This window comes from Brassica rapa, chromosome A07 (assembly GCF_000309985.2).
Source record: "Brassica rapa cultivar Chiifu-401-42 chromosome A07, CAAS_Brap_v3.01, whole genome shotgun sequence".
NCBI lineage: Eukaryota > Viridiplantae > Streptophyta > Magnoliopsida > Brassicales > Brassicaceae > Brassica > Brassica rapa.
Window position 1 is genome coordinate 3,384,781 of NC_024801.2, and position 12,740 is coordinate 3,397,520.

Here is a 12,740-nt window from a genome sequence, read left to right on the forward strand (position 1 = left end):
ACAGTTTATATGGGTGGTCCGTAAATTTTTTAGGATCGAGTTAATAAAAAATATTTAGCTTAAAGCTCAATCAGATATCAATGGTCTTTCTCAGTCAAACAAACTAAGCTCAATAAGGCTTTATGTTCTTCAGTAAGATCTCTATATTCTTCCTCAGTCGAACAAACTAAGCTTAATAAAGTTAGTACGCGGATACAATATTATTAATTATTTATCTATATTTACGAAAATGTATTCAAAATATGATTAATTATTTTTATATTTACAATATTATCAAATATACTCTTTAAATAATAGAGGTTTCTAATTTATCTCAAATTTCATATAGTTTTCGAATTTCAAAAAAAAAATTATAAAAAGTTCGAATTTGAAAAAGTATAATTCGAAAACATAATTTTTTTTTTAAATATATATTTATTTTTTGTATTTATTTATTTTTATTTTATTTAAATAATGGTTAATTATATATATAAATAACAAGGGCATAAGAGTCTTTTGCCACTTAATGAATAATGTATTTTTGAAAATGTTTCCTTAGTGATGGTAAAAATGAAAAGTGGTACCATGAAAGTGGTAAACATGTAATTTTCCCTTGAATGTAATGAATAATTAATCTTTATTCATATTTTTTTTAACTTTGATTAATATTAAGTACACTTTTACAATTAATGTATGATTATTGTATATTTATTATATGCATAGATACTTAGCTTACTCTTATTTAATTCTTTTGAATGTATATGTAATAGTATTATATTTAGATTCCATTATTAATCATCACAAATATTTTTTTAATTGAAATACCAATAAAATTTCCATGTTAAATATAAGAGAAGGGAAATAAATATATATAATTTTAAATAATGTTAAGTAATATTTTATTTTATTGAAATAAGAATATATAAATCTAAAATATTAGATCTGTCTTCTACTTCTTATTAAAATATAAAATAATAATGTCAAGATTATGTTATTTTATTAGTTCATGTTAGAGTATTAATAGTAAATATTATTAGAAGCTTATTTTCGGGAGCATATTTTGACTTAATATGTTTTTATATATTTTATTGATATTTTTCTTCAGATATCTTTCTTTGATTGAATCATGTGAGATCATCTTTAATTTTATATATTATGTTTCTTGCTAAAATTTTATAAAATTTAACTCCCAAATATTTATCGGTGAATTGGATTAAAGATATAAGATCATTTACTTTGCTTTATTGTTTATGAATTTTTTCAACTCGTAGATTACAATAATCTTTATGTTTGCTTCATTATAGCTAGCTATTTGATTAGTTTCTATGAAGATTTGAATTATAATTATATAAAAACATTTGTATCAAAACATAGTAAAGTAGTGTTATTTAAATTATAATTTATAGTTGATACAAATAGAAAATAAACAAAAAAAAATTAAATTCTTAATTCATGTTTACCTTATTATTAGTTTTTGTTGGTATAATTTTTTTATATTAGTTAACTGTTTTATTTTGATGTGTCCGCTATTTGTAGGGGTGGGCACTTTACCCGATATCTGAAGTGGCACCCGAACCCGATCCGAAAAAACCAAACCGAAATCCGAACCGAAGTAGCAAAATACCTAAACGGGTATTGAATAAGGAGAGATTGGATACCCAAACCCGAACGGATAATACCCGAACCCGAATGGATATCCGAAGATAACCGAACATATGTATAATTAACCTTATGTTTCTAGTTTATATCTCTCATTTTATATAAAATATTTATATTGATACTACACATAATTTAAGTTCGTATGATATACATACAATTCCGGAAAAAATGATTTGCTACTCACTTAAAATGCATGTCAAGTTTTTTATTTCAAAAATTAACAAAAAGTTATATCCAAAATTAAAAAAAAAAAACTAAATTAGTGTCTTTTTAGTTTTAAAATGTTATGTCCAAATCTATTAACCATTCAATCTATTAAAAATAAAAAATTAGTTAACTAAAAGTTATATTTTTAAATACAATAAACTTGAGAAATGAAAATTTTAATATATTTTTTTCAAAATCTAAATATCCGAACCCGATCCGAAATAACCGAATCCGAACTAAAAATACCCAAACCCGACCCGAAGTACAAAAATACCCGAACGGGTTCTAGACCTCTATACCGAAATACCCGAAAATCCGAAATACCTGACCCGAACCCGAACGGGTACCCGAACGCCCACCCCTAGCTATTTGTATGTCTTGGCATACTTTCGTACACAATTTTAATTAATTTTTTTCACATTAGTTTTTGAAACAGTTTTCATATATATATATATATACATATCAAGTTAATTCCTTTTTATTTTATCTCTTTTTGTTAACTTATAATTAGTTTATTTTAATATAATTTTCTGTTTAATTTTTTTAAGATTTAAAAATGTAACCCTGATATGCTTATTGGGAGATATATTATTTTATTAATTTAATATAAAATATTAGTTGAAATTAAAATTTATACATTTAAAAATTAAAATACATAATAAATGATTTTTTATCTTGTAACAGTTTGATGTAATTTATAAGATGCATTTACTTATATTCTTAATTAATAATAAAATAATAATATTTCATGTTGAGTAAAATAAAAGCAAAAAAGGAAAATAAAAAATAGTATGATATACTTATTTTAACTATAACTTAAAACTAATTAATAATAACAATATACCTACAATTAAATGAAAAGTATTAAAATATATTATTTTAGTATTTGGCGTGATGAATTGTGTTAAAGTTTAAACCAAATTTAGTATAATATTACTCATAAAACACCAAATTTGGTGGGAATGTCTCACTTTTTAATGTTTTATTGCAGTTAAACTATACTAAATGTGATGTTTTGGTGTTTCCATGAAATTGGCCTTTGCAAAAGTTTTTTTTTTACTGTTATATATTTAAGACTAAATTTACATTAAAACTGATAAAATTTGTATTTTAAATACATGGTATGTTGATAAATGTTTATGTTAAAGCCATTAGAAGTGATAAAAGTTTAATTTGTACTAATATAAATATTTTGATCTACACAAAAGACAAAATAGTGACATCTAAATATGTTTGAAAATTTCAAAATAGCAAAGCGATTATTATGCAGTGACGAATTAGCGGAAGCGAATTACGAGGTTCTTGTGGTTTAGTTGGATCATGGTTAGGTCAATTAAGTAATGATGTGAATTTGCTGCCTATCAATTACATCAATCGGAGGTTAGCTAATATTTACACTAAAAGGAAATCATGGGATGTAATTCAGTAACTTTCACCATCTATTTATCTCTATATATATGTTAAACAAGCAATGTTCTGAAACAATATTTTTTCTTCATCAACCATTGTATTCGTTGTCATTTCAATCCAAATTATGGTTTGATTATCTGATGATGAGAAAAGAATATGCAATGAATGCACTAGGAAGAAAGTGCAAAGATGTTAAACTACATCTTTGGAAAACACACAAACAAAATGATCTAAGTGAAACATTGCAAGATCGACTCAAAAATGTTCCTTAAGATCAATGGGAGAATATTTCGTTCACATAAGATTTCCTAAAAATGGAATATGTGAGGTTTCAAATGCAAATTTTTAATATGTGAGGTTTCAGAAAATGTAAAAGCGGAATACAAAGAACAAAAAAAAAGCCTACTATGCCTCACTTATGTGGAAAATATATTTTCAAGGAGAATAAGTGAGATTGTAAGTAACATGTAATTATGATATAAAACTAGTTTATTATACTGATAATGTATATTTTTTTTTCTTTTTTTTGTGAATAAAATAAAGACAGGAAAAAGCACTATGCCAAACAGAGTTTTTCACTGAGACTTGCACGAAACTTAATGGCAGCTTTGTATGAGAGGATGCACAAATACGAGCAGTTAGTCTTGCACCATTCCTTGTTTTTCTTAGTTGATTAGTTTGGCACCTTTTTATGCTTTTTCTAGGAAGCACTTACAACTTTGATGAGTTAAAAAAATCCGCACGCACGACACAACAATGTTACAATTATCTTGGATGATAAACTTGTTCAAGTTTTTGGTCTATAGTGTTCAGGAGGAGAACACCATCAAAATTAGTGAGATGCTCAACTACAACTAGACTAGAGATAGAAAATTCTGAAATGGTAGTTAAGTTGAAGACACAAATTAAAGAACTATTATTAATTAATAATTTCATAATTATTATTTAGTAAACAATTTTAGTTTCGTTGTTTTTATTTAAAATTATTAAAGTATAACAATGTTTTTCTGATATTTTAACATGGGTTTGAAATTAATATAAATTAGTTTAAATTCATTATAATTATATAATAAAATATTATAATTATATAAGAAAATAGTATATTTATTATTTTATAACTGATACATATATTAAAATCACTTATGTAAACTGATATAGATGGGAATACATGATCTCTCTTCACTTCTATGTATTCTTCAGACATAACTTTCTTCAGAATTTTGAGAAGTGTTATGCGGCAGCTCTTGTTGATCTTCTTGATCTGAGGTTCGAAACCCTTTTAGTATAAACACTTAGGTAGCTCTGAAAATATATCTACAAAAGACAAAAGAAATTGATTTAAGTCAAAAGGACCAAACTTAAGAGTGAAACAAAAACTAACACAAGACAAATAAAAAATACATCAATAAACATTCACAAACACAAACACTTTCAATTCAATTAATAATGTTTTGAAAATTATGTTCATGACAACATATACATCCTTAAACACGGTTTCAAACAAATGGACACATAAATGACAAATTTCCTACAAAATTTGAATTAAGATAACTCAAAATCAAACAAATCCAGAAGGGAAAAACACACACTTTCATTTTGATCATAAAACTAATGAAATCAAACTAAAACTACAACAACTCAACACCCTGATTCCTTCATTCAGTTAAAAAGTCACAACCACATATTGAATGAAATCAAACTAAAAAAGTCGAAAACCCGATTACTTCATTCTATTAACGAAATCAGTTAACAAATAGAACAACATAACTATTAATCCTAAGAAAGGAACATACAAAGAGATACTCGATCAAATTGGAAGGAGAAAGTTTTGACTTTACCTTCGGTACTAGATATGTTGGAAAAAGACCAAGGGGTTCTGCTGGAAGAGAGACTCGATTTCCCGGTGGCTGGTCTTGGCGTTGATTTCACCGAGAGAAGCTCCAAAATCGACTTTGTCGAGAGAGGAAGGCGGAGAAACCAATTAGATTTAGTAGGAGAAAAGAGCATACAAATAGAGACTAGATAAAATTGGAAAGGAGAAAGTTTTGAGTTTACCTTCGGTGCTAGCGATGTCGGAGAAAGACGAAGAGGTTCCGTTCTTGATTTCATCGGTGATTGATCTCGCTGTTGATTTTACCGAGGGAAACTCTGAAATTGCTTTCGTGTTCGTCAAGAGAGAGAGGCGGATAAAACAATTAGAATTAGGGTTAGGTCCTAATTTGGATCTTTTTGTTTTAAATTGTTTATTATATGTATTTCCGTTTTTAATATTTAAAGTAGTTTTAATTTAAATTATATTTTATTTGATTAATCAATGGCTAATTTTTGGATCCTTAGAAAAAAATATACTGTAAAGACAAATTAAGGTTGGTTTTCTAACAAAAGGACAAAGATTGTGTTTTTTTTGGTTCTATTTTGGTAAACTCCCTATTAGATAAGAGTAAGTCGAATAAGCTTTTCTCTTCATTTTTTTTTCTTCTTCCTAATAGTGACTTTTTGTTTTGATCATATTCATCGCCAGGTTTGGAAATGATGTAAATTGGCTGAACTCATTTATAACATCCCAAAACCAGCTTGTTTCAAAAATAATTTAGGGGATGGGTCTTTCTACGCCCCAATGAGAAAAACATAGGGTTTCTTACCCCTCTTTCTAATAAATACAAGCATCCACCCCACCCCACCCCCCCCACCCCCTTCTCTCATCAGAAACTTTGAAGCGAAGCTATGCAGGAAAACCCCAGAGACAGGAAGCCCTAGCCGTCGACTTTCTCTCCTCGCGTCGTCTCTTTCTCTCCTCTTTCTCTCTCTTTGCTGCGCCTCTCTCCCTCTCTCCTCGCCGTGAGAAACCGCGAGTGGTGGTGGTGGCTGTGTGGTGTGTTGTTGCCAATCTCGAACTCTCATTCTTCCTTGTTTCAGATCTACTCAAATCTAATCCCAGGTGAGGTGTTTTGAACCCAGATCTGTTCTCATGCCCTTTTATACTGTTGTATGTGGATCTAGGATTGATTAGACCCTGATTGAAAGCTAAGATGGTAGATCATGTTGCATAAGAACACTCATACTGTTAAAGGACCTTAATGGACTAACTTGTGTTGATGTGGATTTCTGATTTGAGTGTGTGACTTGAATGTTTGTGAAAGCTAGGGTGTTTAGAAAGAATTAAATGTAGGTTCCTAGAACACTGCTAACCGGTCCAGTTAGATGAATGCTAAGAACCGTGTGATTGGAAGTTGTATGAATTGAGTGTGACACTGAGAACAGGTGGCATCTAGTATTGAATGGAAGTGTATAAGTAAGGTTAAAAAAAAAAGGAAATGAATCCGGTTAAAAGAAATATAAAGGTTAATAAAAATAGGTATAGAACTAGACACCGGTAAAGGTGATGTCTAGGGACGCTGACCGCGGTGGGAAAAAGAAAGCGGGGCTGAGGGCCGTGAAAGGACGGCGACAGCGACGGCGGTTTCAATGGCACCAGTTAAGATCGAGTCAATGCCGAGTAGTGGCAGTAAGTGATCAGCCGAGGTGGAACCTTATCTGGACCTGTATGTTTGCGCATACCAGCGGCCGATTGCAAGGATGCACGTCATGTAAGACCGGAAAGTGATTCCTTGGGTGTGCATCAGAGATCTAGAGTTTATAAGAATCTAGAGGTTATAAGAACCAAGTGTTATGAGAACCTAGAGTTCTAGGATAAACAAAAGTCAAAACTAAGTGTGTGCTTGAGTGGTGACTGAGATCCCACAATGATTGGTTGAGTGAAATAAAAAATTATATAATCTTGTAGTTAAGTTGCCTCAAAATGATGATAGACAGTGGCTAGTCAATTCTCTTTCGCATAGAGCGGTATAAAGGTTCATACGGAGAGACTGGTCTAGAATCACTTTACTGAGTAGTCGTATTCACCTCTCTCTTTTTTTCCATTTTAGCAAAACTGTAAGTGAAGTGTCGGAAATGGCCGTGATGGATGGTTTGTAACAAAAGAAACACACCTGAAGTTCTTGAGACCTGTAACAGGACAGACGGAAATGTCAGATGTGTAGATATGGGTGTCCTTAACCCCGCGCTCGGTAATCCCCGGTAATGTTGGGAGAGGCGGCTGTTACATCATTGTTTGATAGGTTTTGAGGAGTTAGCGAAACTCATCTCCATGATCAAGCTAGCCATTTACATGTGGACAATGAGTAAATGATATAATGTTTGGCACACCGTGATTTTTGTTTCGACATGATTTGGTAGGTTGTTATAATATTATTCCAGACATAATTATTAGCTGTTCGAATATTTAAAAAGCAGACATGGTTGTTTAGAGATGTAATATCAAATGTCAAGTTTCATCAACTTTCTTAAGAAATTTACGTGGACAATAGATCAATTGTACCACACACACCTATATTTGCTGTAACGAACTAACTTTTTTATGTTGTATGTATTCGGCTGTCATTTTCAGGAATCTAATTTGCAAATCTTAAACTCTACTCCACCAAAACCAAATCATGTCTACTTCGGTATTAATTATTGAATGTCAAATTCCATCAGCATTCTTAAAAGTTCGTTAATTTTGACGTAGACAATTAATATCTCATACTACAGTTATAATATATTTATTGAACATTTTTCCTTTGTTTTGATCTGTCATTTTCATGAATCTATATTACAAATGCTTAAACTCTACTCCACCACAACCAACCAAATAAGTCTTGTCTTCATAACCTAATTTGCTTAACAACCTTATCGTCTCACTAACAACTCCATCACCCAAAACTTAAACACCTTTAGCTATGCCTATAAAATCTTGTTAATCTTCCATCACCTAAGCAACACAAACTATTCGCTCTAAATACATTCTTTTTATCAAGAAATATTTTTAAGAATCTTGTCAGTAATTAAGATTTCCAAAAGTTGGCCGAAATGAATGTCTATTTTCTCAGTCTCATTCTTACAGTCATTTTAGTGATTTCCTTCAACACTGAAGCACTTAGTCCTCACTACTACGACCATTCATGTCCACAAGCCGACCAAATAGTCACCAATGCAGTCAAGAAAGCCATGTCAAATGACAAAACTGTCCCTGCCGCGCTCTTGAGGATGCATTTCCACGATTGCTTTGTTAGGGTAGCTACTACTTGCACACCACATTCTTGTAATCTTTCAATAATATATATATAGTGAAGAAGTAACGCTGTTGGAGAATATTTTTGTTGATTAAAGGGATGTGATGCGTCAGTGCTGTTAGACTCGAAGGGAAAGAACAAAGCAGAGAAAGATGGACCTCCTAACATCTCACTCCATGCGTTTTATGTGATTGACAATGCAAAGAAGGCATTAGAAGAGCAATGTCCTGGTGTCGTCTCGTGTGCGGATATCGTTTCACTCGCTGCAAGAGATGCTGTCGCTCTCGTTAGTCTCTTACCATTTTACATATTATATACTATTTAATAATTCTAATAATCCATATAATTCATTTGTATGGATGTTTTGATAGTCTGGAGGGCCTACATGGGAAGTGCCAAAAGGGAGAAAAGATGGAAGAGTATCAAAGGCAATAGAAACAAGACAACTACCAGCTCCTACTTTCAACATCTCTCAGCTGCAACAAAGCTTTAGCCAAAGAGGCCTTTCTATGCACGATCTTGTTGTTCTCTCTGGTATTATACATTTTCTCTATCCTTTAAATATACAGCGCAAGGATCATATCGCTTTGCTACCTAAATGCTCAGCCGTGTCAACCAACAGAGTGCCTCGATTTTGATGTCCTTGACAGTCCAATAATACACTTGCAAAACTTCATTATAATATGTATGTTAAAAATGCCAAAAACTAGAACATACATTATGAATAGAAAAATTCAGAAAATGGGCGTTTAGGCTGTCATCGAAACAACATAGGCATTAGGTGGATACTGATCAGTGTGTCTAGTGATATTTTTTAACGTTTCAATGTACAAATACCATAATAGTTTTCTCAATATGTTATTTTTTTTTATGATACAAGAGTATTAACATGGAATGTTTTATGATATTGCAGGAGGACACACACTTGGATTCGCACACTGCTCATCGTTCCAAAATAGGATTAACAACTTCAGCACACAAAAACAGGTTGACCCAACATTAAACCCATCATTTGCGGCCAGCTTGAAAGGAATTTGCCCAGCCCATAACAAGGCTAAGAACGCTGGAGCGACTATGGACGGTAGCACGACATCATTCGACAACATATATTACAAGATGCTTATGCAAGGCAAATCGCTATTCTCATCAGACCAAGCACTTCTCACAACACCTTCTACAAAGAAACTTGTGGCCAAATACGCAACTTCCATGGAAGAGTATGAGAGGGCTTTTGTGAAATCCATGATCAAGATGAGTAGTATCAGTGGGAATGGTAACGAGGTCAGGCTTAATTGCAGGAGGGTCCGTTAGAGTCTCAGTCTCAGCATTCAACACCAAGTTCAACATTTTCATGTCTTTGTTTTTCTATCTCAACATTGGTTCTCTGTAATTACGCCTTTCTAATGATTAAGGCCTCGATCATGTATCAAAATTATCGTTCTCTTCTGTGTGGTTGTAATGCAGTTATTTACAAGTAATATATATAAATAAATGTTTTTCTCCCAACCCCACCCAAAATAAATGATTTTAGTTAGTAAACCTTTTAGCGATTAAATGACCATTTGGTCTTGGAACGATTTCAGAAAAATGTGTTAAAGGCCCAGGTAACTCATAAAATATGAAAGGTTTTCTTTTTCTTTGAAAAAGTATAAAATATGAAAAGTGTAATATTTCATCTGTTATATATGGCTCAATTATTTTAGAGTATTTATATTGTAAGATTCATTTTCTCTAGGATCATACAAATCTCATATATATTAAAAGAGAATTATTACAACATTTTTAACTATGACATGTATCAAAACTAGAATGATTTATAAAGTCTCTAGATAAATATATTGGTCCACTACACGTATAATATATACTTTTCATTAAACTAACCATAAAATTAATTAACAATCTACAATTATTATTTTTTATTATTTCTCTAAATAAAAACTACGGAATTACCAAAATTGAATAAAATATATATTTGACAACTAATGATTTTAATAATAAAGATTTGACAACATTTTACATATCTTCTATTATTTTTAATGTTTTAATATTAAACTAAATTAAACAATTATATTAACCATATAATAAAAATTTAGATTTTTTCGTATATGTTATATTTTGAATTTTTAAAAACGGTATAGATAACAAAAATTGTTAAAAATCTCACAATGAAAATTTTATCATCTATAGTTTAAATGTTTTTGTTATAAAAAAATACAAATGATCATAAAACCATATGAGTACAAATCAGATTTAATAGATATTCATATTAATATTTATATAGGGCCTTATGAATGATATAATTATGGTTGAACTATCAAAGTTTGTATTTAACATTTATATTAGAATATACATTTTATTATGCGCACGTGCGCGGGTAATCACCTAGTATTTAGTATAATTAAAACATTAGTGTATTGATGGAACATGATTTTTTTTTGTCATCAACTTATACAGACTCATACTGACTCTGTAAACCAAACCGAAAGATCTGCATCCATGTGAACGATGAAAGACGGTTGCTTCCTGACACTACGTGCTAGGCTATCCGCCTTTAAGTTCTGCGTCCTTGGTACATAAATGATATCTGATCTGAAAAAAAACTTCCTTTCAAGGTCTTGATATCTTCTAAATAGCTTGCAATAGCTGGAAATTCTCGTGGTTTTGAAACCATCTTCACCAATTCAGAACAATCCGTTGCAAACGTAACCTGAAATTATCGTAAATTCCATGTACATTCCATTGCCCCTAATAGCGCTTCCATCTCCGCATGAAGACGGGAGAGACTAGCCCTAACATTTCTCTCCCCCATCAACCCATCAAAACCCGTTAGAGTACTAAACCAACCTTGTCAAGAGAAAATATCATTTTTTTTTCCAAGAACCACCTGTGAAACACCATTTTCCTGGTAATGAGGGTAGGTTCACTGGCTCTATGTGTGGTGGTGTCTGCTGTGTGTCCAATATTTGTGCCTTAACCCATAGTGTAGATTATGTTTCTGCCAATTTAAGTGTGTCTCTGTGATCAATGTCCAGATTATTGAAGACTTAGTAGGAGTCAGATGGGAGATAGATATGGTTGGCATTTCACACAAAATGGGAAATACACAGTTAAATAAAGATATAGAAGAATAACAAAGTCTTCAATAATCTGGACATTGATCCCAAAGACACACTTAAATTGGCCGAAACAGAATCTACACTTAGCCCATAGAAGACAATGATACTGTTGTAGATAAGAGATGAAAACGAAGATGATTGGATAAAACAATCATTTTGGGGGGGAAAGTGATGGTATTTTTCGTTAATAACAAAAACTTGTAGGGTGAATATGACCAATGAAAATTAAAAAAAGATTATTTTGTGTTTCACTACAAGTTTTGTGTCATTTTTGTTTTTGCCAGATCTCATTAAAACAATTAATATAATATATGAAAAGTAATGATCTAGTTTTAAAAGTGAATAGCTTCAATTAATATATGTTTGAACTTTTTTCTTTTTGAAATCAAGATCATAAATTTTAAATAAAAATATAAAGTTTTATGTTTCAATTTGTATACTAGGATAAGATATGTGCCTTACACATGACGAATTTATATGAAAATTATTTAAAAATATCATACGGAAAATTAAAATTTATATTCTTGATCGAATAAATACTTTTGGCCCTTAAATAATTTTTTAAAATTTTTTTTGTTATTTATATAATTTGTTTACTGATGAGCTGGTCCCATTTTAAAAATATTTTAGGTCAATAAATTATTTATCGCATAAGAACCTATCGTTTAGGCCGAAGAATCTCAGACATACTATTTGGTTACAATGAAAATATGAGAGCTTTGTTTTATATCATGATTTAGCAATTTAAAAGTTAATTATGGTTATGAGAAGTTTACGTTCACGTGCCAATCCTAAATATCTTCAATATTTTTCTCATTTTCGTGTCGCTTTCTTCATTTTGGTTATTGCTCGATATAAATATTGATTTTTGAGTTTATTCTCATTTCGTTATTTTGTTTTGGCATGAGATTTAGAAAATGTTTAAGATTTAAAATTATTAAAGAGATACATACTTAGGTTAACATCTGCACCTTGCGCAGAATAAATATTTTACATTTATTACATAATTTATGTTTTTCTGCATATTATGAAATAATAAAATAATAATTATATATTAAATAACTAAAAAATCAATTACAATTATGTAATAAATTGGCATGCACATATAAATCAAACAATCGCTCTTATTTATTCGCAATCATTTTAGGGTAAATAAATCAAAACAATCAATCTTATCTATTGTATATGATATATAATTAAATTTAAATGATATTAACATAGATATACAGTATACTTTTAATATGGATATTTATTAAAT

At 30.5% G+C, this 12,740-nt stretch overlaps 1 protein-coding gene across 1 annotated transcript; it reads left to right on the forward strand.

Moving 5' to 3' along the window:
- Positions 1-8,063: 8,063 nt before the first annotated feature.
- LOC103846031 (peroxidase 64) lies at positions 8,064-9,872 on the forward strand. Its single transcript, XM_009122958.3, has 4 exons — positions 8,064-8,367; positions 8,464-8,652; positions 8,738-8,900; positions 9,280-9,872. Exons 1-4 carry the CDS (start codon positions 8,164-8,166, stop codon positions 9,675-9,677), a joined length of 954 nt encoding a protein of 317 aa, XP_009121206.1. The 5' UTR covers positions 8,064-8,163; the 3' UTR covers positions 9,678-9,872.
- Positions 9,873-12,740: the final 2,868 nt, after the last annotated feature.